Genomic DNA, 27,477 nt, shown 5'->3' on the forward strand with positions numbered 1-27,477 from the left:
TCTCATGCTTTTATGAAACTTAATATCTGCTGGTTAACAGGCAGAAAAGCCACCAACTTTAGGGCAAGGCTTGCGAGTCCACTCTGGCCAGTGGGAGCAGAGCCCTGTGCCAGGGACCTGTGTGAACACTGAGCTTCAGGGGGCCACGCGTACTGCAGATGTGCTCCCATCTCTTGTGGGTTTCACAGAATCATAGAACAGCTTGGGTTGGAAGGGACCTTCAAAGCTCATCCAGTCCCACCCCTGCCATGAGCAGGGACATCTTCACCCAGACCAGGTTGCTCAGAGCCCCATCCAGCCTGGCCTGGGATGTCTCCAGGGATGGGGCATCTCCGTGCAGTCCATTCCAGGCAGGCAGAATCCCAGAGCAAATAAATAAATCCACACGCTCTTACCTGCTGTCTCACCCCTGCATGCTTGGTGTTGTTGCAGGAGCGTGGCCTGCACCGTGGTGGAAATGCTAACGGAGAAGCCGCCGTGGGCAGAGTTCGAAGCCATGGCAGCTATTTTTAAAATCGCCACCCAGCCCACCAACCCCCAGCTCCCTGACGGCGTCTCCAACTGCTGCCGCAACTTCCTCAAGCAGATCTTCGTGGAGGAGAAGCGGCGGCCGACAGCCGAGGACCTGCTGAGACATCCCTTCGTCAACTGCGGGCTCTGAGCCCCCGGCAGCGGGGATGGGGAAACGCCGGCGGGAGGGGGATGGCCGCCAAACCCGCGGCATTTTGGGCTCTGCAGTTCAGACCTCCACCTTGGGCTGTCCTGGCGGTGGCCCCCGTGGGTCCCTTCTTGCTTGTCACCAGCTCGGCACCTGCCACCTTGTTGGATTTCCAAGCTGCGCTGGGAATTCAGAGCAAGAGATTTCCCAGACTGTGCGGGTGCTGGTCTTGGACCAAGTAACCTTCTTGCTGCCAGCAGTTTTGGGGTTGTCCCCCATCGCTGTGTTGCTTATTGTGGTGAATGGGATTTGTCCCCCACCAGCACAGCAGTGACACTGGCAGCATCCCTGGGACCGGCAGAGGAATAAGATGCTCAGTGGCGATCACCACCTTTCGCAGGGGAACAGACAGGGGCTTCAGCCAAGCCGGAGGAGATGATCCTCAGACCACAGAGTCGGGGGGGACCTGGGTGTCCCTGTTCACGAGGGGACCGAACCCTCCTGGAGGTTGCGGGTGCAGCCCGTGTCTCCAGCGGGACGGCGTTTCACACTGTTCTGTGCCTTAAGCGGTTACAATCAAGGAGTGATGCTCGACTCGGCACAAAGCAGCCGTGTTGACTTTGCCTTTGTGTGTGTGTGGGTGCGTGCATGTGCAAATCTTCAAAGAAGGGGTCTTCTCGGGGCGCAGGAGGTCTCTAGGGGGTGACACCCACGGACGGATGCCCAGGACCTCTGCAGAGGGAGGTCTAAAAGCTGTTGGTGCTTGTGGCAGGATGAGCAGCAGCCAGTTTGTGCTGGGAACCATCAGGGAATGTCAGGAAGATGTGCAGGGGAGGGTCAGGTTGGACATGAGGAAAAGGTTCTTCACCCAGAGGGTGCTGGACACTGGAACAGGCTCCCCAGGGAGGTGTCACGGCCCCAAGCCTGACAGTGTTCAAGAAGAGACCGGACAACATCCTCAGACACACGGTGTGAACTGTGCGGTTGTGCTGTGCAGGGACAGGAGTTGGACTCCATGATCCTTGTGGGTCCCTTCCAGCTCAGGACATTCTATGGTTCAGGTAGGAGCTTGGTGAGTGTGGCTTTCTGATCACAGCCCATCCCCATGCTGCTACACCGGGACTGGATGGACACCAGTGCCTTTGGGAAGAAGCAGAACTGCAGGAGGAGCCCATAGGTCTCTATAAAACCCAAGCAGGTGCCTAAAATTAGGCAGGACTGGGCGCCTTCTCCTCCACCTCTCATGGGACCAGTCCTGGATGCAGGGATGGGGACATCACCTCTGTGCTGAGGCCACCTCAAACCAGGAGAACAGAGCTCTGGCAGCTGGAAACATTTATCCCCCCAGTCTACTTGATATTGTAGGAGAAACCGGGCCAGTTGAAAGTTGGGCTATAGCCTCTTCAACCAGCACTGCCCAGCTGGGAAACCCAGGCAGCGGGTGAGCACGGAGTCCCTGGGAGCTAATTAATTAATCATCTTGTTTGGTTGAGGGAAATTAATTGCACCATCCCACCTCCCCCTTCCCTGCTGTGTTAAACCATTTCCACCTGGCTCAGCAAAGGGTTAAATAAGCAGTGACTGCTCGGGGGGGGGTGGTTATTGCCCAGGGTGGCTGCAGGGAAGCTGGGGGCTTGTGCTGGGTCACTGCTGGGAATGGGGGCGGGGGTAATATAATCTCCTTTTATCACGGGGGAATGGAGGATTTTATTCTGTGAATAGGACCAAATCTGTCAGTCTGAATAATATGGGATGGGTGGAAAAAAGTAGAAGAAAAAAGAAAGAATCAGTGTTGGCTGGGAGGGTTTTGTCAGAAGAGGGTGACAAAGTGTGCTCACCAAAGCTAAAACAGAAATATAATAGCACATTTTTAAGCTGTTTTCTCCTCTTTCATTGAATCCATTTGGTTTTATTTTCTCAGCCCTTTGGTGGTGGTGGGGGGTGTTTTCCTTCATTCCAAAGCCTTGAGAGCAAAACGGGGCTCCCGGCTGCCCCAAAACACCCAAATCCTCCCATGGATGGATGCGGCTCGTGTGTGTACATATGTGTGTATGATGTATATGTGTGGATGTATGTGTGTGTACATAGTATGTGCCACTCGCTCCTCAGGTGCCTTTGCCTTTTTATTTTGTTAAAACCCTCGCAGTGTCCTGATGTACAGAATGAAACTACAAGAAGAGAATGTAAAGTTATCCCCTGTAAAGTTGTTTTGTTTTGTTGTTTTTGATTTTTATTTTGTCTGGTGCGGGCCAGTGGCTTTCCCTGCTTGTCACATCGTCATGGACCCATTGAAGTTATTATATAGGGGGAATAGGACATCGCCTGTCCCCCAGTATCATCCATTCCCAGTAGGATGGGTCCCAGTAGCAGCAGCTGTGCGGGTCTGGGGATGTGGTGACGGGGGGGGGGGGGGGGGTGACAAGGTGGGGATGGAGGTGACGCTTGGTGGGTTTGACTCAAAATGATGAACCTGTGCAGTTCTCACCCCCCACGGCTCCGTGTGTCCCTTTGTCCCGTGCTGTTCAAATGCTCCAAATGCACTGGTTTTTACGTTTCAAAAATTTCGTTTCTTTTCAATTTCTATTTATTTTTTAAAGATTTTTCCAAAGGAAAATTTTTCTTTGCTCTTTTTTTTTATTTCCACTCTTTATTTTTCCTTATTTACTTCCCATCTTCCCTCCCCTTTATTTTTTCTCTCCCCCCTTTGTCCCCCTCCTTTTTCCCTCTCTGTAACTTTTCCTTTGTTATTTTTCTGTCTTTTAGTTTATTTCTCTTTTAACGTATTTAAAGTTTACTTACTTTGAAATTTGTTTTTAATCGGGTGTTTCGTTGCGTTGGGTTTGTTAGTTTAAGTCTTTTTTTAATGATTTATTGCCCCTCCGGCCAGGGACCCAAACCCCGGGTTAAGCGTGGGGGGCGTGGCCATCCCTGGAGTGGGCGGGGATATGCAAATGAGGTGGCGTGCTCCGCCGCCCCGCCTCCGGAGGCGGTGGCAGTGACAAGATGGCGGCGGCGCTGGGTGGTGGGGGTATGCGGCGGGTGCAGGTGGTACTGGGGCACCTCGCCGGCCCTGCCCCGGGGACAGGGACAGGGACCGGGCTCCGGGCCGCGCCCTGCGGCAGCCACAGCCGGACCAGCCCGGACGATGTGGTGGTTGTGCACGGGCGGAGAACTGCCATCGGCCGCGCCAAGCGAGGCGGCTTCAAGGTACGGCCCGGGTGTGGGGGGTCCTGCCCGCAATCCCCCCTGCGCCTCGCGGGGAGCTGCGGGTCCTGCCAGTCGATTGCTGAGCCCTCTCAGGGTGTTGCGTCGGGCCGGTCAGGCACTGATCCCCCTCAGGTGGGGCCCTCTTCAGACATTGATCCGCCTCAGGCACTGATCCCCTCAGGTACTGACCCCCCGGTCTCTGCCCTGCCCCAGCTGGGGACTCCCTGCCAACCCCCCTTCCACACAGCCGGGTGTCCCTGCCCAGAGGGACGCCACCAGACTCTTCTGCCCTGGTGAGGCTGCATCTGGAGCACCGTGGCCAGTTCTGGGCTCCCCAGTTTAAGAATGACAAGGAGTTACTGGAGAGAGTCCAGAGAAGGCTATAAAGATGCTGAGGGGTCTGGAGCATCTTTATTATTATTAGGAGAGACAGAGAGAGCTGGGGCTGTTCAGCCTGGAGAAGAGAAGCTGAGAGGGGATCTCATCTGTGTTTATAAATATCTCAAGGGTGGGTGTCAAGAGGATGGACCAGACTGTTCAGTGGTGCCCAGTGACAGAATGAGCGGCAACAGGCACAGACTGAAGCACAGGAGGTTCCATCTGAATATGAGGAGAAACTTCTTTGAGGTGCCAGAGCCTGGCCCAGGCTGCCCAGAGAGGCTGTGGAGTCTCCTTCTCTGGAGACATTCAAACCCACCTGGACACCTTCCTGTGTGATCTGCTCTGGTGACCCTGCTTTAGCAGGTGGGTTGGACTGGATGGTCTCCAGAGGTCCCTTCCAACCCCAGCCAGTCTGTGATTTTGTGATGGTTTTGTTGCCCAGGGGTACATGGCCCTGGTGCAGCAGGACCACTGGCACCCCCAAAAAGCTGCCATAAGTTTCCTGGCTCCCCTTCAGGCCTGAGGTTTGTCTATCCCGTGCTGCCTTTCTGTGCTGTGGTCAAACAGAGCGACTGCCTAGAAAAGCAGCATCTTCCTCATTTGCTCGGGTACCGATGGCGCTTGGCGTAGACCTGCCACCCTTCTCCTGAAGTGGCTTTTCCTCACTGGGTGGCACTACAGAGTCCTGGGGCCCTGACCGAGGCAAGAGCTCGGTGCCAGTTAGCCCCAAAGGTTGTAAGTTATCTGCCATCCTTCAGAACAGGTTTTGTCACACCCCCAGTGCTTCCCCACCAGCCAAGGGTCACTTGCATTTCTTTCACAAGGTGAATACGGAGGCTCAACTTGTGAACACTTGTGACATAACTTGCCGTAGTTGTTTGGCTTCGAAGACCCCACAAAGCGTCCTCATATAAAACCGAGCTAGCTAAGAAAGCAGTGTGTGTTACAGTGCTTGGAAGATATCCATGGTAAAAATCATGCAGAATAATTCTGCTTTTATAAGAAAAAGAAAACCATGATGAGCTGAGAAGTGGAGTAAAGCTGTCTGAGCATCGTGCAGCGGTCCTCTGAAGTAGTCGGAGGGTGAGCTGGTGACAGAGCAGGTTCTGGTGTTTAACTAGAATCATAGAATCATTGCAGTTGGAAAACACCCTCAGGAACATTGAGTCCAACCGTAACCTAACTCTGACACTAAACCACGTTCCGAAGAACCTTGTCTAAATGCCTTTTAAACCCCTCCAGGGATGGTGACTCCACCACTGCCCTGGGCAGCCTGTTCCAAAGCCTGACAACCCTTTCCGTGAAGGAATTTTTCTGAGTATCCAATCTAAACCTCCTCTGGCACAACCTGAGGTCATTTCTCCTCATCCTATCACTTGTTCCTTGGGAGAAGAGACCAACCCCCTCCATGCTCCAAGCTCCTTTCAGGCAGTTCAGAGATCAGAAGGTCTCCCCTCAGCTCCTGTTCTCCAGCTGAACCCTCCAGGTCCCTCAGCCGCTCCCATCGCACTTGTGCTCCAGCCCCTCACCAGTTTTGTCGTCTCCTTTGCACTCTCTCCAGTATTTCAATGTGCTTTTTATGATGAGGGGCCCAAAATTGAACACAGGATTCAAGGTGGGGCCTCACTAGTACTGAGTACAGTGGCACAGTCGCTTCTCTAGTCCTGTTGGCTGATCTCCTGTGCTATTAGGACACTACACCCGATGAACTGCTGTCTGCGGTGATGACAGCCGTCCTTAAAGATGTCAATCTTCGTCCTGAGGTCCTGGGAGACATCTGCGTGGGTGAGTGAACAACCTCGGTCCAACTTGAAACTCCTGGGCTGGATAGTTCTCTGGGACCAGCTGCTCCTGGTCTCCCATGGGATATTTGCAAATATCGTGGGGCTGGTGTCTAGCAGTAGGTTTACGAAACCAATATTTGTGACTGTTCTGTTGGGTGGTTGGGCTCTGATATGAGTGCTGGGCGGTACCGAGCTGTGGTGACCTTCACGTCTCCTCGATGCCCGCAGCAGCTTAGTGAGGGAAATGCAACCAGTTGACTGGAATCATGTCTTTGCACTCAGGAAACGTGCTGCAGCCTGGAGCTGGCGCTTTGGTTGCAAGAGTCGCGCAGTTTCTAAGGTAAACTCTGGAGCATATGGAGGTTCTTCCTCCTGTTCTTGGGCCTTGGCTACAGAGCAGCAGTGGGTCAGAGGTTGTGACAAGGCTCACGTGCTCCTAAGAAGTTACAGCAAAGCACCTTTTGCCTAGAAATGAGACTTTGATCGTGCATTTGAAGAACTGTGCTGGGGTTTGGAGAACCCGGTTGTTAAAGGACAGGGAGGCAGAGATGGGCCTGGTTAATCTGCTTGGCCTGCCTGTGTTGAGCCTTTTTTTGTGACCTCCCAGCTGTACCTGCTGCTTTTCTGCTCTGCGTGGGCCTGAAACTGTGGAGTTGTCTCAGATTTTTCTGTTCATTCTCCAGTGTTGTGGTTGATGGTTTCTATTGAGCTGGATCCCAGCTTCCAGATATTTCAGCCAGTGTCTGTTGCCAAGTGCTTCTATAAATCAGTGTACAACCACCATTTCAGAGGGATGCAGATGCAGCCCACCAGAAATTATGAGTATCATAGAGCTTTTCAGTATTTCTGGAGGGCCCTGCTTACAGAGGACCTTCAGGACACAGATCTGTGGGGAGACAGCTCTTAGAGCCACTTGCAAATCAAGTTTGGAAATTATCTGTGAACTTTGCTTTCTCTTGGTGCAGGACCAAATGGGTCAATGAATATGTCAAGGAATCTGTCTCGAACTTGAGGGTTAAAGTTTAATCGAGTGGCTTAACGCTTTCTTTGGAGGTTTGGTTTGTTGTGTGGTTTCACTGAGTCTTTGCCAACACTGTTTTATTTTCTAGTGGTATTCCAGAGACGGTGCCGTGCTCGAGCGTGAACCGGCAGTGCTCCTCCGGGCTACAGGCCATTATCAATATAGCTGGTAAGTGTGATGGGTACTTGGAGTCAATGCTCTCCCCACCCCAAGGGCTTGTTCTCCTGCACTCAAATCTCACTGGGCAGTAAAAACACTGGCCCAGGTTGGCCAGAGAGGTGTTAGATGCCCCATCCCTGGAGACATCCCAGGCCAGGCTGGACGGGGCTCTGAGCAACCTGAGCTGGTGAAGATGTCCCTGCTCATGGCAGGGGTGGCACTGGATGAGCTTTGCAGGTCCCTTCCAACCCAAACTATTCCATGATTTCATAATGTGTTCTGCCATCAGGAATTTGTGTTGTTGGTTGAATACTTGTATCCTTGAGCGGGTGAGTTTGCCCCCGAGAAGTAACTTGGTTCTCTGAGGATGAGTTCTACCATCACTTCCACATCTACCTGGAATGAGGTTGTAGAATGGAGGGGGTTGGTCTCTTCTCCCAAGTAACAAGTGACAGGACAAGAGGAAATGGCCTCAAGTTGTGCCAGGGAAGGTTTAGATTGGATATCAGGAAAAAATTCTTCACAGAAAGGGTTGTCAGGCATTGGGACAGGCTGCCCAGGGTGGAGTCACCATCCCTGGAGGGGTTTAAAAGGTGTTTAGACGAGGTTTTCAGGGACATGATTTAGTGCCTGAGTTAGGTTAGGTTATGGTTGGACTTGATTATCCTGAAGGTCTTACTGAAATGATTCTATGAATCTGTGATTCTATCAGCAGCATCTAGAAGGGTCCCTGCTGTCCTCTCTGGTTGCACATCAGGTCACGGTTGCTCTTCAGCCCCACCAGCTCCTTGACCTGCTCATGTTTGGGCAGGTGGGAGGGTGGTGGGAATGCACCTTTCAGCTGCAGGGGCTGCCTCAGGGGCTCAGAAAACACAGCTGGACTGGAAGTGCTTTTGCTTCTCATGACAGTAAGAATGTTTCTGTGCTGCTCTTGCAGGTGGCATCCGAAATGGATCCTATGACATCGGCTTGGCCTGTGGGTAAGAAAGTTTTTTGTGGCGCTAGGACCTGAGTTTAAGTGGTGGCTGCAGGTGCAATTCATGTGTTTCCAGAGGCTGCCGAGTACTTTCACAGAAGATCAGATCATCTTTAAGGGTTTGAGGGATGGAGCTTTAAAATCCTTTAATTCCCCTGGAAGTTCTGGTTTTGGTGACCTGTCTGCTGGGGTTGCAGTAAGAGGCTGAATGTCTCTTACAAACCTGCAAAAAGTGTGTTTTATTAGGGTCACCACTTGTGTGCGGAGCTCTGGCAGCCTGAAAGAGCCCTGCCATAATTAGCTTTTTAACTAACTTCCAATTAACTGGTGTCTTAGAAGACCAGGAGCTAACTTGGATAAAGAACGTCCTGCCCATGCTACTAACTGTTCTACAGACTTACAGATGTTTTTCTGCAGTGGATGGGCATGCTGTTCTTTGCTTCAGTCCTAACATCATGGGAAGTGTTTGTTTTTTAGAGGATTATGCAAATATTATGTTGGCTTTGGAGAAATACTTGTGACCACATATACATTTGCTTCAGAAGGATGAATTTAAGAAAAAACTATTCAGTAATCCTGAGGCTAAAATATTTAGTTTCTCTGTTTCTTTACCTTGTTAACTCTTAAGTCTCTCTTGAATTATTACTGTACACAGTCATCCGGTAGCCCTTAGGTAAAATATTTAGAACTTCCCAACACCTTGAGCAAGATGTGATGCTGAGAACGCCCTTCTCAGACTGCTGTGAAATAAACAGCTCAAAAAACAGGCGCATTCCTCTGATGTAGGGTGAGCACTTGGTGTTCACGGCAATGCTTGTGCTTGAGCTCATGATGCTTTCCACTTGATCAGTTTAACACGCTCTTTTCAACAAGTTCCTTGTCAGTGTGAGGCAAAATTAGACGCTTAAAGGTACTGACAGACTCAAAGGGTTTGGGATCCGGCCTTTGCACCTTTGGATGTGCAAGCCACTGCTTTTCATAGAATCACAGAATGGTTTGGGTTGGAAGGGGCCTTCAAATCTTCATCCAGTGCCACCCCTGCCATGAGCAGGGACATCTTCACCAGCTCAGGTTGCTCAGAGCCCCATCCAGCCTGGCCTGGGATGTCTCCAGGGATGGTTCATCCACCACCTCTCTGGGCAACCTGGACCAGTGTTTCACCACCCTCAGTGTCAAGAATTTCTTCCTCATGTTCAGCCTGAATCTCCCCTCCTTTAATTTAAAACCATCACCCCTTGTCTTGTCACAACAGGCCCTGCTGAAAAGTCTGTCCCCATCTTTCTTACAGTCTCCTATTAAGTACAGAAAGGCTGCAATAAGGTCTCTCATTTCTATGGCATTGCGGGAAGTTTTCTGGCCTCTTCTATGCAAAGATCCTCCATGAAGACATAAGATCTATACATTACAAATAGCATTTGTGAGCTGGGCTTATCCCAAGTCGTGTTCTCCCTGTGAGAGGACTCACCCACTCTGTCGGTGCAGACACTGAACGAGAACACAAAAAGCTGTAGCTCTGGTTTGCTCTTACCAAAAACCTCCTTCAGGGAGCAGCTGTGCCTCAACTCAATAATGCAATGTCCTGGAGTTATTTTAAACTCCTGATAGTGCTTCCTATAAGCTGCTCAGGGAAAAGCTGCATTTTCTGCTTGTCTTGCATTTTCCTGTAATAGTTGCTTTGTTATTTACTCTTCATGAATGTATTTGTGGGGTGCAGAGTAGAATTCAAACCCTTTTCCCATCACAGGCTTCATAGGCTGGACTGACTTTACAAAAGCTCACTGGTCGTAAGCGATGCTGTGTGTATGCAGTAAAACTGGATATTGTCAGTCTGGTAACTCATATGTAGGTGAGAGAGCACAGCCTCTGGGATCTGCGTTTTAAATTCTTTGTGTTGCGAAATACAAATGGCATCATGGTTTGCATAATAGTTATTACGCTGCCAACCGGTTCTTAAACTGTAAATGGCATTTTTATGGGTGTTGACAGTCTGCTGAGAACTCCAGCCCTAGGACCTTAGGTTTTTCGTTACGTTTCAGGACAAAAGTGCCAGAATCTTTAGTGATTCCTTCCTAGCTGTGGAAGCAAGAGAAATTAACTGTTGACATTGGTATCCTGTTCTTAGTGAAACACGGACCAGTTTAATCCAGCAATCTGTTTTCATTTTGTGGTAATTCTTCTGCTGATGGCTGAAGAGCTTCTGCCTCAGCCCGTTCTTAATTATTCGCTGCGTTTCTATAGGGTAATAGGAAGACATGTTGTCAAGATGCTGAGTTTAGATCAATCTTAATTGAGCAATTGCCACAAATAGAGAATGAAAGCACTGGTAGCAAATCTAAATTTTTCTTGTGTTTAGTGTGGAAACGATGTCCCTCAGAAGTGCCAATAACCCTGGCGATATCAGTTCCAGTATGATGGAGAACAGCAAAGCTCGAGATTGCCTCATTCCTATGGGGTAAGTGTTCCCTTTTCCCAAAGTTTAAGGGTTTTCCAGCTGATCCATCTCCTCAGGGACTGTTTCAAGTCAATCCGAATGCACTGAGCTCGGATCTGCGTGTGTCGCCATCCTCTGTGGCTGTGGTACAGGATTAATTACATGAAATGGGGGAAGCTCAGTGACTCTGATAAGGATTTTCTTGTCTTATGTCTTAAGCTTAATGAGCAAAAAGTTGAGAGTGAGTTTTGAACCTTGTTTTGGTGCTGGATTTGATTCAAGATCTGCTTCTGCCAAGCAGTTCTAGGCTGAGAAGGCAGCAGTTTGGTTTGAGACCAAAGCCACTGCTCATACCTTGTGTTGTCTTTGTAGAAGCCAAGGGCAGCTCCATGAGATGAGTCATTACGTTAAGTCTGTGATGTTTTATTTTTCCCCAGAATTACCTCGGAAAACGTGGCAGAGAAGTTTGGAGTTTCCCGAAAGAAGCAAGATGCCTTCGCCTTGGCTTCCCAACAAAAGTAAATGCCTTTTTTCTTTTTAAAACCTTTTAGTTAAGGAATAAATACAGCTAGAAAACACATTGCTGCTTCCCCAGAGTGGTTAAGCTCAGCCTTTGTGTTGCCTCTCAAACCTTAAGAGTGAGTGAAGAAGCTTGAGGCGCTCAGAGCGAAGGTCAGTGCCTGTCCTGGGTTCTGCGATAAGGAAACCTGAGTTCAGAGCTCTTCTGGGAATTGTGTGAATAATATTGTGCACGAATTGCTGGGCACATGAACCCTGAGCAGTGGGTGCCCTGTGCTTTTCAGCACCCAAAGGACACAACCTCCGGAAGGTTTCTGGACTGCGGAGCAGTATTTTCATGGTGCCTTTGGCTCAGTATCGCTTCCAACTGACCATGGCACTGGTGGCAGCAGGAACCTTTCCTAAACTGGAATATTTAAACAGTTTCTAGAGAACTGCTGAGCTTATGAGAAGAGTGGCTGCAGGTGTTTGGCTCCAAGTTCTACCTCTTGTAACCTTCCTCTGAGGTTAAATCACTGCCAAAGTCAACAGACCCCTGGAATCCATGGGGCTGCAGTGGCAACTCCAGTGACAGGTGATATATTAAAATTGCTGCTATCAAAGAGTTAAAGCAGACTTTCAGAGCTCTGTTTAAGCATCGCCCCGGTCCAGTTATTTATCTAATACAGGAAGCCACTGCACAGGCCAGTTAACCTTTAAATTCTGGCGCTGATTCTGGGGAACTCGGTGTGCCAGCCTTTCTCACTGACACGGGGCTGATAACGCCAGAGGGTATGTGAACGCGATCCTTGCACGTGAGAAAGGGGCGATTTTCTGGCCGCGGTCTCAGGATGTCTGCGCAGTTACTGATCTGTCCTTCAGTGCTCCGCTCCAACTCTCGCTTACCTGGGAGGAAGAAATATTTACATTTTATTAGTGAGATTGTCAAGTGATGAGAGGGTAAAACAGGCGCTTGGTCGCTGATCTGTAATCCCTCTAAAGGGTGCTCTGCTGCTGGAAGGTAAATCTTCTAAGTCAGCTCTGCTGTGGAGGCTTTTAAATACCTTGTTGATATGAAAGATTAAACCCGTGCACTCTGAGCTAATTTTAATTTAGCTAATTGCATTCTGTTTACTTACAGCAGTTTGGCCGTGTCACTTGTTCCCCACTGCTAATGCTGCTGTCTCAGGGACCAAACCCTGTTTTCACCGCACATTTGCTGCTAAATTCAATGATTCCTTTCCACGTAGTCACACTGAACTATGCAACATAAATTGCAATCATTTTGGGTTGAAAAGTTGCATTTAAATGCCAGAAGATTGTTGAGCTTCAGACCGCAGGCTTTAGGTACTTGTCTTTAGTAGGACAAAACCAGTAATGAGGGAAACTTTAGCCATTCCTTACCTTGTCAGAAATAATTAGCATTATGTGGAGGCTTAGCCCACTTTCCCCGTTTAAAGTCATAGATAATAATTGATGTCGGAATATGAGGAATCATTGATTTTCTTTCAGTTGCGATGCAACTGCACCCCTGGCCATGCACAGCTTCACGCTGTGGGCTGGTGGTGCTCGGTCGGTCACAAAGCTGCTGATGGGAACAGAACAAGGATCTCGCTCAGAAGTGGGTGATCCTGTGCCCCGGCTTTGGGGTGAAATGCCTATAATGTCAGTGACGTATTTCCCGTGATGTAGATTTAAGAAGTTTGTCTTCCCATGAATGAAAACAAGTATTTGGTGTCTTCCCATCCACTGCTCGGCGATGATGAACCAGTTTACCACGTCACACCTTAGTTCATTCTCCTCCTGACTGGTTTCCTTTACATTCATTCTCTTGCACTTCAGAATATTTTAACCTCTCATACTCTTCTCTGACAGAGCAGCAAAAGCTCAACAGATGGGACTGTTTAAAACCGAGATCGTTCCAGTGACGACCACTGTTGTAGATAATGAAGGCAACCGAAAAACAATCACTGTGCACCAAGATGAAGGGATCAGGCCGTCGACGACCCTGGAAGGCTTGGCGAAGCTGAAACCCGCCTTCAAAGAGGACGGCAGCACCACAGCAGGTCTGCTCCGCGGTCACATTTGTGTCATTCTAGTGGTTTATCTGCCTCGTCATGAACGTGCTTAGGCAAAAAAGGTGTTAATAAATCTCTTCCAACAGGCAACGCCAGCCAGGTCAGTGATGGAGCAGCCGCTGTTCTCCTGGCAAAACGCTCCAAAGCGGCACAGCTGGGGCTCCCGGTGCTGGGGGTGCTCAGGTCCTTTGCCGTGGTCGGAGTCCCACCCGACGTCATGGGCATCGGCCCGGCCTACGCCATCCCCGCGGCCCTGGAGAAGGCGGGTAAGGACCGCTCGTTGTTTGTACGATGGCAAATCAGACCCCGCGGGCTGAAATTTGAGATTCTGTATTAAAGCACGTGTGGCTGTCAGACATAGGAACAGTGAACTTAAGATCTGGAATTTCAAAGATCCCAGCTGGGATTATTGTAATACTCCTCACTTGTGGTCGTGTATGAATTGTCATTCGCTCACCTGGGAGAAGCCCAGGATTAAATCCCTGCACAGTCTCAACAAACAACAAGTAATTTCATGTTCATTTAGCGCTGGTTTTTCTTCCTTAATGTGACCAGCCTGTGACAGGGGTGGTTTAATGTATTGTTGTGGCTTTGTTTGGTTGGTTTTTGGTTTGTTTTTATTTGTTAGTTTTGTGGTTTGGCTTTGTTTTGTGGGGTTTGTTTGGTTTTGTTCTAGTTGGTTGGTTTCATTTCATTTTGGGTTGGGTTTTTGTTTGTTTGTTTGCATATTTGTTTATTTCTTTACAATTTTGGCATCTGACCAGCAGAACTGCTTTCCTCAGGGTTCTTATCATACACATCAGGTTAAACAGCTTTTATAGCTGGTGATTATTGTTGAGTCCACCCGTCGTGCTACCCTATAGTTTTAGCCTCGAAATATCCTTCAACCTTTAATCCCTCTGCAAAGAAATCATATCTAATCTAAGGAAACCTGGCAAACTCAGCGACCATAAACTGTGATATTTTGTGGTGTTTAGACATTGTACATAAACATGTTTTACAAGTAGAGACACCCCACATGGAGCTGAGGTCCCCTCTTGATGCCACCAGTGGAGCAGAACTATAATAGAACTAGAATTCATCAAGGGAGGCTTTAAGTGACTTATTCTTTTCAATATAGTCTTAAGGCAAAAATACCCTATTTTAAATCCTGACTTCTCTGAACCGTAGGTCTGACTCTGAATGACATTGATATATTTGAAATTAATGAAGCTTTTGCAAGCCAGGTGAGTGATCATCCTGTTTGATATTTATTTTGGTTTGGTCTCCAAATTAAGATTTCCACTTGTTCCACATATCACTGTGTGTGCTTTGGATTTGTAACGTGGTTCTGCAGCTCTGGCTGGAGTCAGGTCTCTGAACCAATTGTTCAGTGCTTGCAGAGCAGCTGCCACAACAAGGTGGATTTTGTGTAAAAACAAACATAACTTGAGCTAAATTCATTGTAAGCATGAAACTTTTGAAGCCACTAGAGCTGCCTGAAAAAGAAATAATCTCATTGTCTCTGAGCTGTTAGAAAAGTTTAAATGTGTAACACAGAATCAAGTTCTTTGTCCTGGCATTTTTGCTCTTAATAATACAACTGGATTCTTGCAGTATGTTCCTGTTCCTTCTATGATGATTATTAGTTAAAGGTCGTGATTAGCTGGAGAGAGACCAGAGAATGGTTTGGGTTGGAAGGGACCTTCAGAGCTCATCCAGTGCCACCCCTGCCATGAGCAGGGACATCTTCACCAGCTCAGGTTGCTCAGAGCCCCATCCAGCCTGGCCTGGGATGTCTCCAGGGATGGTTCACCCACCACCTCTCTGGGCAGCCCATTCCAGTGTTTAACCACACTCATGGTGAAGAATTTCTTCCTTATAATCTCATATAAATCTACCATCTTTCAGTAAAAGCCATTACTCCTTGTCCTATCACTCCATGCCCTTGTAAAAAGTGGTGGTTTGCTGTCCCTCTTTATGGACAAGATCATCAATTGTCCCTGTGCTGCTCTTAGCTGAGAACTGATGGGGTCCAGAGTGTCCCCATGGAACTGTTCCCTGTGTCTGTCATTCCAGGCCACGTACTGCGTTGAAAAGCTGGGCATTCCCATGGAGAAGGTGAACCCCCTGGGAGGAGCCATTGCCCTGGGGCACCCGCTGGGCTGTACTGGTGCTCGTCAAGTCGTCACTTTGCTCAATGAATTGAAGCGCAGAGGCAAAAGGTGAGCGCAGAGGAACAGTCTGAGCTTTAATGCCTTAAATGTAGGTGAGTTAGGCCCAGAAGGAGCTGTTGGTTTGGGTTGAGCTTTCTCCATCCTACTGGTGGGTTTGAAGATGAATTCCCAGTGGTTTCTCATTGTGGAGAGTCATGTAACATCTCGCTGGACCCAAGTGCAGAGTCTTTTCTGGCCTGTGGTGGTGACATCTCTACTGTGCAGCGTTAGAGCAGCAGTGTCACAGCTCGTGGCTTTGCAAGGCTGGGCTAAGTCAGGCTTTGTGGCAGCTCGGTCGCAGGATTTTGGGGTCTTCCTGACATGTGGAAGAAACCCAGTGTCTGCTGCTGGCTCTGTCACTGCTGCTTTTGATGCTGGCACATCCCGTGTCCCCGCACTGCACCTTAGGACGAGCTGTGCCCTGGCCTAGAGACGGGGGGTGACAGTGATCACAAACCATTAAATGCCACGCAAATCAGGTGAACAACATTAAAATCTCAAAGTGGAAGAACTTGCTCTGAAATCAGGCTCTGCACTCTGCTTTCCCACAAATCCTACTGCACATTGTCTGACTATCCAACTTACCTTGAACTTACACCGAAGCCACGCGAAAGGCAGGGGTAGGAGGCAGGAAGGGAAGAGTTTCTTCCTCAGCCCATCTGAACCAAAGTCATTCTCCTACCTCAGCTTTGCAGCTGGTGGTGGCCAAGGAGCTGCTTCTGGTCCAGAAAGTAGCAGAGGGAGAAACGTGTGTCCGTGTGCTTTGCAAACAACACCCCGTGGCATCTCCAGGGTGCTGCTCCGGAGTTAGAATCTTGGTGACACAGCGGGTAGCTCACATTTACTGTATTCTTTTTTTCTTCCCTAAACCTGATCTGTCTTAATTCCATGTGTTGTTTTTCATTTCAGAGCGTACGGGGTGGTATCGATGTGCATTGGCACTGGCATGGGTGCTGCCGCTGTGTTCGAGTACCCAGGGAACTGAACTCCAGCGCAACAGCTCGTTCTCTGCCTTCTCTAGTGACAGCAAGTGATTTGCACTGTGAAATCAAGTGGGTTCAGGGATTCGTTACTAGATGTACAAATTTTAGGCACAAATTGTAACTTAGAAAAAAATTGTACAGATCTACGAAGCAGGCGGGAAAATGCAAAACTGGCAAATGATGTCCTGATGTGGGAAGATAAATCAGTTCAGCTGAAGTTCAACTACAGGCCCTTGTGTGGTGATGATGAATGAGTATTTATAATGTAATCAATCCCTTTATTCTGCGAATATTATCAGAGAGACGTAGTTCACGGTGCCGTATTTTTGTATGACAGATTGTCTGAAACGGTTGCTCACCATGAAAACAATGCCCATCTTTAAAAGATTTCACCGTCTCGCAAGAAGTCTGGAACAGCTTGTTCTGAAAGCGGTGCAGACTTAACACCTTTACTGCTGTGTCTGTCCTGTCCCAGGCATTAGTTGGTTATGCCTTAAGTTGACCCTGTGCTGGATGTTTTATTGTTCTACTTGTAACCGAGCTGCTCTGAAGCTGGAAGGATTAGGAAGTAATTTACGCAGGACCTATCAAACTGTACAGAAAGGTTTTGGTGATTTGCTAGAAGGCAGGAATTGGAAAGCAGCCATGCTGTCTTTTATAACATATTTCTGATTATCAGCTTGTGTGAATCTAACTTAGAGGCCAAGTTTCTGCTTAATAACATTTACTTACCTAACGTAAAACAGGTCTCAGCATTATTCTTCCTGCAGGCACTACATGAACATCAGCAAAATCATCATGTGGTAAAATTCTCCCTTATTTGTTGTTCTTCTTATGAGGAATCATCAGATCACTGAAACTCAGAGCTAAAGCTTGAAAAAGAAATGTACTCATTGTCTCTGATACGTTAGAAAAGTTTGAATTTGTAACACAGACTCAAGTTCCTTGTCCTGGCTCTTATTTTTGCACTTACTTACTTAATAATACAACTGCATTCTTGCAATATGTTTGTTCTTTTTATGATGATTGTTAGTTAAAGGTCATGATTAGCTGGAGAGAGACCAGAGAATGGTTTGGGTTGAAGGGACCATCAAAGCTCACCCAGTGCCACCCCTGCCATGAGCAGGGACATCTTCACCAGCTCAGGTTGCTCAGAGCCCCATCCAGCCTGGCCTGGGATGTCTCCAGGGATGGAGCCTCCACCACCTCTCTGGGCAACCTGGGCCAGGGTCTCATCACCCTCATGGTGAGGAATTTCTTCCTTATATCTCATCTAAACCTACCTCTTTCAGTTTAAAGCCATTACTCCTTATCACCCCATGCCCTTGGAACAGACTTTCTCCAGCTCTCCTGTAGGTCCCCTGTAGGTACTGGATGGCTGCTGTAAGGTCTCCCTGGAGCCTTCTGTTCTCCAGCTGAACAACCCAACTCTCACCCTGTCCTCATAGAGAGATGCTCTTTTATATTCTCAGCTTCTTGTTCTGTAGCCTGTTTCACTCATCAATCACACACACTTTATTTCAGAGCAAAAAGAAGATTAAATTTAAAGGAGCAGAGAAGAATTAGCATCTTCTGAGAGACCTTTTTTGCACTGAGGTTCCTGTGTATTAAGTGAGTTCGAGTCTTTTAAACTAGGCAGGAGGCAGCTATCGTGGGTCCTTGGTCCTCCTGCAGTGGGGATCGCAGCCCTCTCCTCCCCACATATGCTGCCTCCAACAAAAGCCTTTTATATGGTGGGAGTGGAAAACATAACAGGCTCAGAAGTGGGAATTACAGTGACCTTTAGCTCAAGTAATACTAAAAACATTTAAAGAGAAGTGTGAGTAAATGGGAACCTTGTCGAGGGGAAGAATTAAAAGGAAGAAGGGATGTTCTCAATACGATTTGCTAATTCGACACACAGGTTGGTAATTTTCCAAGGAGTCCAGGGAAAGTTGGCTCTTCCCCTTTTCATGTAAAGCACTGAGAAAACAGCCAGGGGAACACTGCCCTATTCCCTAATTCTTACTTTTATTATGTGTCAATGTTCATTTTAGTGTCAAACAAGGCAAAACAAAAGCTGCTTTTTACGGTACAAACAGTGTTTAATTGTAATTTGAGGCACACTGTGATGTGCAAAAGGGTTTGGCCTGTTACCAGAGCTGCTTTGCAATTTAAAAACGATTATTATTTTGCAGAGCCTGGTTCTGGGGGTGATGGTAAACTTAGCACAGCAATAAAAGGAATAGCAGAGTGTGAGACGATAACTCTTTTCTTTAAAATACCAGGAGCTTTTTGTCCTCATAACTTAACATTCCATTCTGCTAAAATTCCAGGCCATATTAAAACAACTGAAGTAGGTGAAAATCCAGGCTCAGCTGATAGCACATCTGCATCCAACACGTTACCTTGGCACGTCCCACATTCTCTTGCTTGAATTAAATACGTCTTCATACTTCTCATCGTATGTTCCTCGTCCCCGGATCTGGAGCTTGCAGGGCTTCTCCCCCAGCATTCCAGTAACAGTCACGGTAGTTTCGTATTCAATGTCACTCCTAAAATGCAGAAGGAAAAGACAGTTCAGTTACACCTAGATGCAGATCTGGGTTTAAAGGTGACATTAGTTGCTTTGTGGAGGAAAAAGGGGAACGCGGTGCCCTAAGACATGAACCACTCCCAGTCACAAGCACTGGTCTGTAATGGTGCTGTCGAGGCTGTGGGTAACAATCTCACTTCATAGTGTCACATCAGGATGGTTGAAGAGAACGGTCCAGTAAAGACACTGGATTATTCACGTTGGAAAGAAGAGCTTGAGTATCTTCCTACTGCTGAAATTCTATTTTACCTTGTTTCCCCAAAACTAAGACCTACCCCATAAATAAGCCCTAGCAGAATTTTTCAGGATGCTTGAAATACAAGCCCTACGACAAAAATAAGCCCAAGTTACAGTTCATTAAAAAAGTCTATTTAAGTAGTGTCCAGCCAGTTATACACGTAAAGAAGTAAGCATCTTTTGGAGCAAAAATTAATATCAGACCCTGTCTTATTTTCAGGGAACCAGGGTAATTAGATAAATAAAAGGAAGCTCTGCTGAGGGGAATACTTGGGAGCTTGTGCTGCCTTCCTGTGCAAACTCATCCCTGTGACAAAGTTTGAAACTGAAGTTTCCATCAGCTCCCTGCAGACCCGGGGCAGTCAGTGGAGTCCGGATTGTAACTGAACATCAAAAAGCTTACACCAGGTGTAGTTCTGCACCGAGTGCCAATCTTACAGCAGGATTTGCCCAAGGCCAATGCTCCCCAGTGCTCCTGAGACTGCTGATCTGAAGAACTCCTCTGCGTCTGTCACAGCGCCCTGAGGCAGAGCCCGTTCTGCCAGACAACATCGAGTTTTTCCTCCCCATAACAAAATTCCCCTGCAGGAAGATCACTGATTTCAGGAGGTGAATAATTAAAATCACTTCACACCTTGTATAGAATTATTGACTAATGCCACGCTGCTTCTGAGCTCTGCTGTGTCGGGAATTCTTTGTCTGGAGCTGAAGAGCCGAGCTGGCTGCTCTACAGCAACATCTTCACTTCCAGGCACAATAATTAGTGTCTCTTGTCAGACAACAAAGAAGCCTTTCTGGCCATATTCACAAGAACTCCAGAAAAATTTAGAAAGCGAGGATTCTCTGGCAGCTGCTTGAGGCTTCGTCCTGCTGAGATTTCAGTGGCTCCAGCCATCGGGATCTCAGGGCCGGTTCCAGGGAGCCCAAAGTTGGGACAGTAACGTGTCACCTAGAGTGTGAAACGTCCCTGTTGGCAGCGGTCAGTTCACTGCGACCACCGGCATGGACTTGTCTTCCGCTTTCTGGCACCTTGTGTCAACTTCCCTTACAAATTCTTTTCTTGGAAGCTGAATTTTCTAAGAGGAGTTGTAGCTCTCTACTTAAAGCGAAGAACTTAAAGCTTTTGGGTCAGTCCTCTGTCCTATCGCTAATGATAAGATCTCCATAAACATCATTAGAACAATATTAGATGTTGATAGGACAAAGTCATCATCATCTGCTCCCTTCTGTTCTTCGCTGTCATTTGCCTGCAGCTCACATTGTTGCATAGAAAACCTTTGGACTAGAGGCAACAAAATACATTGATTTTTCTTTTCTTTCTCAAACATGGACATGACCGTTATGCTAAACACTGCACCCAGCTAAACAAGGGTAAAACAAATTGTATCATGCCATTAAAATAACATTTTGCTCTATTTACTTCAGGAGGTACTCTGAGTGCATGTAGGGAAGCAAAGACATTCAAAAGGTTTTAGAGAGAAGCCACATAAATAATAATGAAGGATCCCCAAGACTGAGTGCAGGAGACATTGCGCTTTCTGCATGACAAACAGATGCTTTACTGGAATTCTGAGCTACTCCAGACACATTTCTCCCTCTGTCCTAGTGAAGTGCTGGTTGCATAAAGGACTCAACTGTTGTATCAGCCTCTGCACTGAGCTACAGGCCTGAGACTTGTCCTGTGTTGATGACACTGCCCTAAAGAAAGGGATCTTATCCAGTGGTACATACAGCAGTGTGATTTCGAGGGGCTAAATCTAAAGTCTGAAATTCTGGGTGCCAGTTCCAAAAGAAATCTCATACAAAGGAGCAGTTTGGGGAACGCAGTTATGTGGAAAATGTACCAGCTGGGAGCCCAGGATTGGCAAGTGAGAGAAGCAAAACGAGCAGGCTGGGAACACAAGAATGGAGCAGAATTGCTCTTTGCTTTCAGTGGCCATTGCTCTTTGCTTTCAGTGGCCACTCACACCCCAAGCCTGGGCTTGACAGGGAGTGCCAGCAAGATTTCAGTCCTGTTATAATAACCGTACCTCGCAGTAAAGCTGATCTGCAGAGTCTCTGTGGTAGGCTGGTCCCCTTCCCGTGCCTCCAAAATGCCGGTAGCAGGGGAGATAGAAAATACTTCTGGGTTGTTTTGCCTTTCCTGTTCATCTGCAATGAAAGAAGCAAATATCACAAAAAGCAATACAAGGCCCTTTGTGTGTGTGCAGCATGTTGCCCTCAGAACAATGCATCTCCTTGCCAGCCAACTAATAAATCACATCTTGCACCCTCAGAGGCTTTCTGTGCGTGTGGCCAGTTTCTGTTTTCATCCTCAGATCAAGGGGAGCGACCAATAGCCCCCATGTCAAAATAATAAGCCCCTGATCTTCTTTCCTTTGCAGCCCATCTGTTGTTAACATCATTAGGCACAAGCTCAACCCGAACTCGCAAGGAGCTGCAGCTTCTCGTTGCCTCTTAGGATTGAATTATGAATGCGCAAAGGATGGTTCATGACTTGTGAGGGTTGTGATTCGATCTTTTGGTTAAGTCTGGAGTAACTGCTGGAATGCGTAAAGATACGCTGATGTAAAAAGAGAGGAAAGCGGTGGACAGAGGAGGACAGAGGAGGACAGAGGAGGACAGAGAAAAAGCCCAGATAAGCGAGAACAGGGGCAGTTCTGATATATTTGCAGCCAATATCATCACGTACTGGCTATATATTGAGCGAGTGCAGTCTTACTACATAAAACCACTGAACAGTGAGACTATATAACAAGGAAATCCAGTTGCAAACCCAGAATACCCAGTGAAGCAGTCCAGTAGCTCCTGCAGCCACTCCTGTTACACAGGAAGATGTGTTTGGTCTCGGTCTGTGCCACAAAGCAGGTCTTGAAATCAACCATGTGGCAGGAGAGTTCCAGCACTGGAACAGTGAGGTACGCGGTCACTGGGACCAGCTGCAAAAGAGGAAAAGGAGGAAGAAACACAAACTCCACATCATTTTTGTGGGGCTTTCATAATATCTGTTGTAGCTGGATCATTCTTACCTCAAGCACTGAATGAAGAGCCATTGTTCAATTGTTTTGCAATAATCAATTCCCCTTTCTACAGCTTCAAGTGAATTGAGTTGTTGCTTGTTTTACGGTTTTGGGATAGGTTTTCAAAGCTGACGCTGTGGTCTTGATGAAGTAACATGGAGTGAACATTCTGATTTGTTATTAAGGTTTTCTGAGGAGATGCAGACATTACAGCATCTCCTTGTCCCTTAGGGCTGTATATGGCCCACTGTGAGTCATTCCATTTGTGCAGATTGCCCAAGATTATTATTAAATTGACTGCATTTTAGAGATGGTGCTTGGATCTTACACAGAAATACCTCGTATGAAAAGAAAGAGTTCCTGCAGCATACTGGAACTGCTGAAGGCCTGGGGGGTTTATAGCTTTCCATCTGGAAGAGATCGGTCTGTAAATGTGTGTGGGCTGTGACGCCAGCACAAGAGTTAGAGCTCAGGGGACTCAAGAAGCGCTGGGCACTGCAGGAGGCCATGGCTGGTGACTCAGGCACTCACACAGTCCTGGTCCCACGTCTCAAAAGGATGTTGAGGGTCACACTGTGGCTGTGGTGCTGCCCTTGGATGGAGCCACATCATCCAGGTCATTGTGCTCTGCAAAGAGCTGCGCTACGAGCACCAGGGCGCTGACCCAACACCGCTCTGTCCAGCTGAGAGAAACCTGCAACGGAGACCTCTCACCTTTTGAAAATCCTCACGACAAGAAAGCCCTTGAGGTGCTGGAGCGAGTTGAGAATAGAGAATGGAGCTGGGAAAGGGGCTGGAGGACAAGTGTGATGGGAGCAGCTGAGGGACCTGGGGGGTTCAGCTGGAGAACAGGAGCTGAGGGGAGACCTTCTGATCTCTGAACTGCCTGAAAGGAGCTTGGAGCATGGAGGGGCTTGGTCTCTTCTCCCAAGGAACGAGTGATAGGACAAGAGGAAATGGCCTCAGGTTGCACCAGAGGACGTTTAGATTGGATATTAGGAAGAATTCCTTCAAGGAAAGGGTTGTTTGAACATTGGAACAGGCTGCCCAGGGCAGTGGTGGAGTCACCATCTGTTGAGGGGTTTAAAAGGCTTGTAGATGAGGCTGTTAGGGACATGGTTTAGTGCCAGTGTTGGGGTAATGGTGGTGGTTGGACTTGGTGGTCTCCAGTGTTTCTTCCAACCAAAATGATTCTGGATAACACCATTTACTCTAGAGGTGGATGTATTTCAAAGCTGAGTAAATCCTATGGGACATTCATTCCGAGTCAGAGGTGCTGACAAAACACAGCCCTGTCTCAGGGCCCGGAGGTCTCCTCCTGATCTTACCTGGGTAGTGCAGTTACTATATTCAATGACCAGATTTTGATTAAACTTCAGCTTTCTCTCTCCGTTCTCACACTGGAGCACTTGGACTCCGGGAAGCAGCTGGGTGTCTGGCAAACGTTGATATGTAAGTAACTCTGGGGTTGCATGGAACGACACTTTCACCTGTGGGAAGAGGAACTCGGATGACCGTCACATAAGAAGACACCGTGTGCAGGAAATCCAAAATAAACACTCCTCAAAGGCCCGGGCGCACATTTTCCCACTGGAGCCCAAAGGTGGCTGCCAGCAACCAAATTCCCACTGGAACAAAGCATTAGAATTAAAGAAAAAACGCAGCTATTTCCTATGAATCCAGCACACAGAGGTGGAGTGGAAAGGTGAACAGTGATCTCTGAACCACAGGGGAGAAAGTCTCCAGTGAAACAAAGGTTCTAAATTCCCAAGGTTATAAATGCCATATTCCCAAAGCTGCTTTAAACACGTAAGTCTTCTTCCTGCACACGCAGAATTAAGATACGTGTGTCTGTATATCAAAACGAACACTGGAAAATGAGAAGCGCACTTCAAAGATGCAGCTGTTACTCATTCTTTGCACCTCAGTTAATTCTTGACTCCAGGACTTGGTTTCCTTTAGTGTCATTTTGTACACCCAAAATTAAACAATATTTTCTGTATGCTCCCTGCATCTGATTTGAGGAAATGAGGGACTACAGTCTTTGGACACCTTTTAATTTGTCCAACATATATATGACTATTGATTTAGTTAACCTCGAAAAACCACAGGGTTTTCTGTGGGAGTTTGCAACAGGTTCAAGTTGCTGAGAAAACCACATCAGAGCCACTGGAGAAAAATATATCGTACCAGCAATATAGCAGACAAAAGTGCAGCAATGAGCATCTACTAATATACCACTGTCTCCCCTGAAATGGGAAGATTTCTATCCTGGTTGTGTTTTTCTTGTGGTTCATCTAGGCCAGGCTAACACCCCAATTACTAAACTGTCTATTCTGGCACAGGATTATTATTTTTGAGCCTACCAGCGTGTTTTGCTGTGGATAAAGTACAAGTTGCAGCTGCTGTTCCTTTTCCTCCTTCTTGCTGTGGGATGTTTTGGTGCTCATTTTGGGATCTGTGCTGGAAAGGCTGAAAGGCGTTGACAGAAGGAGCCTGAAGTACAGAGGAACCTTAGTGCAATTGAGGAGTTTCAAACTCTGAGTCATTACCGAATCTGTCAAAACCTGGAGGAGAAATGATTCCAAACCGGTTAGAGAGGTTTGTGTTAGTCTGTCTGGTCATTCAGCACCACCAGGATCTGAAGGACTTTACCTCAAAACACCACAGTATTTTCTACTTATGTTTTTTCAGAATTTCATGAGTAAAAAATCATGAATAATGTAATAAAGTTTAGAAGTCTCTGAATGTCAAGAGTCACAGAAACTGACCACGCTGCTCTAAGTGACTCATTCTGCTATGAGAACTTTACATCCTGAAAATAACTACTTATTTTTCTACTTAAAAACTCCTCTACGAATAAAGAGAAAGACATATAGTTCAGTGGTGGACTTGGAATTGCCAGGTTAATGGTTGGACTTGATGATCTTCAAGGTTTTTTCCAACCCAGTTATATGATTCTGTGACATAAAATAGGCATTGTCTGAGCTCGGCTTCACTCATCCTGGCCAATAAGTACTTGTAGCCCTTTTGTTTTACCCACCACGTTACAAGCAACATGGAGAATTGCCACAAGGCTACCGGTGATAAAGACGCGTCTTAAAATCAAACCACGCACATACAGCTCTGAATTCTCATAGCAGCACAGCAACACAAACCAACTGAATATATCACGGTGAGAAATACTTACTCCTAACAGAGACTGGTCTGGTACAAGGTCACTCGCCATCGAATGAAAAACCACTTCTCCATTGCGATCCGTGTGTACTCCTAACCTGCGTAAAGAACAGGAGCTGGTTGGAGTCCTGCCCTCCGTACCGACTCGTTCTGTGAGTGTAACAGTTGTTGTGTGACGATACTTACTGAGCGTGTATAACAAAACCTTGCAAGTCTACTCGTAACGGTGGAACATCGTAGCCATCCCTGCGATGCACTTTGTTCGGCACTGTCTTTGCGAGCTGGTAATAAAAGAACAGAAATGATGTATAAACTGATAGCACCAAAACCTGAAATCCTACTTGCAGCCCGAGAGGCTGTTAGCCAAAATAGGATCCTGCTTGGCAATGTGTTGCCTGTTTTTAAGACGTGATGGGAACATGCAAGGAACAGCAAAAGCAAAGCAGTAGTTGAACTCTGAATGGCTGTGGCTAACATAGATGCACATATTTCTTCCTCTGGGAGTCAGGAACATTAGGGATGCTTTTATTAAATATTCTATTACCATTCATTCATTACACCTTGTACCTCTGCAGTGATTCATGTCAGGGAATCACAGAGCAATTCATAAAACATTATTCAAGCCTCACATTCGCCTGTGAGCTGCACTTGCAGTTGTTGAAGAGGAAGTTTCCCAGAGGAGAGATATGCTGTCCAAATTCACACAGGAAGGTGGATGCAGAGCCAGGAACAGAACTCAGCAGTCCCGAGTCTCAGGCCCATTGTTAACTATTGTTATCAATAAATCCTGATGTTGTGATAGTGTTTCAAACCCAGGCCTTTCGTCTGGGGTCTGCTGCACCAGACAATGCAAGACGACGGTGACATTCCCGCCCCAGAACGCTTCCAAGCTCAAAGGCAAACGCAACAAACGAACAACCCTCATTCAGGAAGTATGTACAGGACTGTTTTTACAGACTGGCCAGGTACACAGCGGCCTGGGCATAAATCACAGGAAGGGAAAGGATTCTTTTCTAGTTATCTTTAGTGGTAGTCACCTTACCTCGTTGTCTAGGTTCATGAAACCCAGCACAAACCCTTCGCACTGCACCTCGGGCACGGCCTCTGGCAGGGCACAGGGGGTGAAGGAGATGGAAACGAAGATGCTGCCACCTCCTGGAACCACCTGCAGCAGAGACACAACTGTTTGGCAGGGCAGGAGCTGATGAGATTGCAAAACCAGAGTTGCACAAGCACCATGAAGTCTCCTGGGGCTGGGCCATCCTCAGGCTTGCGCTAAAATGATGACATGTGACAAGAAAACTGGCTTAATTATTTCGGCTGCAAATATCGGTGTAGCTGCTCTTCAGCATCACACAGTCACAAACCAGCTCCCTAAGTACAAAAACACATGTACAGACCTGTTTGTTTTTAAAAATACGTAGTTCTGCCCACTCTTACTCCATGGCTAATTCAGACAATTCTCTCACAACTGACAGCACTCTCAGATACAAGAAACATTTTTTGACGAGTTACAAATGTGAATTAAGATTAAAGTTCAATTTACTCTTGGCTATTTTTTTATTTTACATGACAGCAGGGAATGTAATCAAATGCACTAGCCAGCTACAGTGGATTTTATGGGATTTACAGGTTGAATAGATTCTGTTTTCTTTAGGTGCATTACACGTTATGATTAAACCCTGCTATTGCTGCAGAAAAAACTTTGCCATCTCCCTGCAGAGCCAATTCATGTCAAACTTGAAAGCTTGAGGGCCAGATGGTACATTCTGCTCTCAGCTACAGAGACAAACTCCCCCACTCCATGTGATCACAGGGTGAGATGTGGTGACCTGCTGGATCAGCCACGTGAGGGTGATGAGAGCCTGTCCCAGGTTGCCCAGAGAGGTGGTGGATGAACCATCCCTGGAGACATCCCAGGCCAGGCTGGACGGGGCTCTGAGCAACCTGAGCTGGTGAAGATGTCCCTGCTCATGGCAGGGGTGGCACTGGATGAGCTTTGAAAGTCCCTTCAACCAGAACTATTCTATGATTCTGCATTGGGTAGAAGCAAAACCAGCTCAGCTCTGCTCACACTGTGTTCCCCTGCTCAGAGTG

At 47.4% G+C, this 27,477-nt stretch overlaps 3 protein-coding genes across 13 annotated transcripts in view; 2 read left to right on the forward strand and 1 right to left on the reverse strand.

Moving 5' to 3' along the window:
- Nucleotides 1-3,219, forward strand: part of LOC136098650 (mitogen-activated protein kinase kinase kinase 3-like) — an 88,619-nt gene extending 85,400 nt beyond the window's left edge. For all 6 annotated transcript variants that reach the window (XM_071805366.1, XM_071805363.1, XM_071805365.1 and 3 more), the window contains one exon: nucleotides 433-3,219. In XM_071805366.1, the coding sequence (XP_071661467.1) occupies nucleotides 433-661 (229 nt within the window). In that variant the 3' untranslated portion in view covers nucleotides 662-3,219. The remainder of the gene's footprint in view (nucleotides 1-432) is intronic.
- Nucleotides 3,220-3,644: 425 nt separating this feature from the next.
- ACAA1 (acetyl-CoA acyltransferase 1) lies at nucleotides 3,645-17,374 on the forward strand. The gene is made up of 12 exons (XM_065830918.2): nucleotides 3,645-3,865; nucleotides 5,938-6,031; nucleotides 6,313-6,370; nucleotides 7,140-7,219; nucleotides 8,148-8,190; nucleotides 10,540-10,638; nucleotides 11,055-11,135; nucleotides 12,991-13,181; nucleotides 13,280-13,459; nucleotides 14,364-14,419; nucleotides 15,252-15,397; nucleotides 16,298-17,374. Exons 1-12 carry the CDS (start codon nucleotides 3,662-3,664, stop codon nucleotides 16,371-16,373), a joined length of 1,308 nt encoding a protein of 435 aa, XP_065686990.1. The 5' UTR covers nucleotides 3,645-3,661; the 3' UTR covers nucleotides 16,374-17,374.
- A 1,060-nt stretch (nucleotides 17,375-18,434) lies between these two features.
- DLEC1 (DLEC1 cilia and flagella associated protein) overlaps nucleotides 18,435-27,477 on the reverse strand; it is a 42,990-nt gene continuing 33,947 nt past the window's right edge. For 2 of the 6 annotated variants that reach the window (XM_071805370.1, XM_071805368.1), the window contains 8 exons: nucleotides 26,423-26,545; nucleotides 25,567-25,661; nucleotides 25,394-25,478; nucleotides 24,570-24,770; nucleotides 23,532-23,693; nucleotides 21,960-22,122; nucleotides 21,214-21,334; nucleotides 18,435-18,905 (listed from right to left, as the gene is read on the reverse strand). In XM_071805370.1, the coding sequence (XP_071661471.1) occupies nucleotides 18,755-18,905; nucleotides 21,214-21,334; nucleotides 21,960-22,122; nucleotides 23,532-23,693; nucleotides 24,570-24,770; nucleotides 25,394-25,478; nucleotides 25,567-25,661; nucleotides 26,423-26,545 (1,101 nt within the window). In that variant the 3' untranslated portion in view covers nucleotides 18,435-18,754. Of the gene's footprint in view, nucleotides 18,906-19,571; nucleotides 19,766-21,213; nucleotides 21,335-21,959; nucleotides 22,123-23,531; nucleotides 23,694-24,569; nucleotides 24,771-25,393; nucleotides 25,479-25,566; nucleotides 25,662-26,308; nucleotides 26,656-27,477 lie in introns of those variants that run through there. The other 4 variants (XM_065830920.2, XM_071805369.1, XR_011737804.1 and 1 more) reach the window with 4 other exon arrangements.

This window comes from Patagioenas fasciata, chromosome 2, assembly GCF_037038585.1.
Source record: "Patagioenas fasciata isolate bPatFas1 chromosome 2, bPatFas1.hap1, whole genome shotgun sequence".
NCBI lineage: Eukaryota > Metazoa > Chordata > Aves > Columbiformes > Columbidae > Patagioenas > Patagioenas fasciata.

Bases quoted from the DNA above. Each gene is read 5' to 3' on its own strand.
- ACAA1 (XM_065830918.2), top strand. From the start codon at position 3,662: ATGGCGGCGGCGCTGGGTGGTGGGGGTATGCGGCGGGTGCAGGTGGTA. The intron at 3,866-5,937 runs GTACGGCCCGGG...CTGTGCTATTAG, and splicing joins CCAAGCGAGGCGGCTTCAAG to GACACTACACCCGATGAACT. The intron at 6,371-7,139 runs GTAAACTCTGGA...TTTATTTTCTAG, and splicing joins AGAGTCGCGCAGTTTCTAAG to TGGTATTCCAGAGACGGTGC.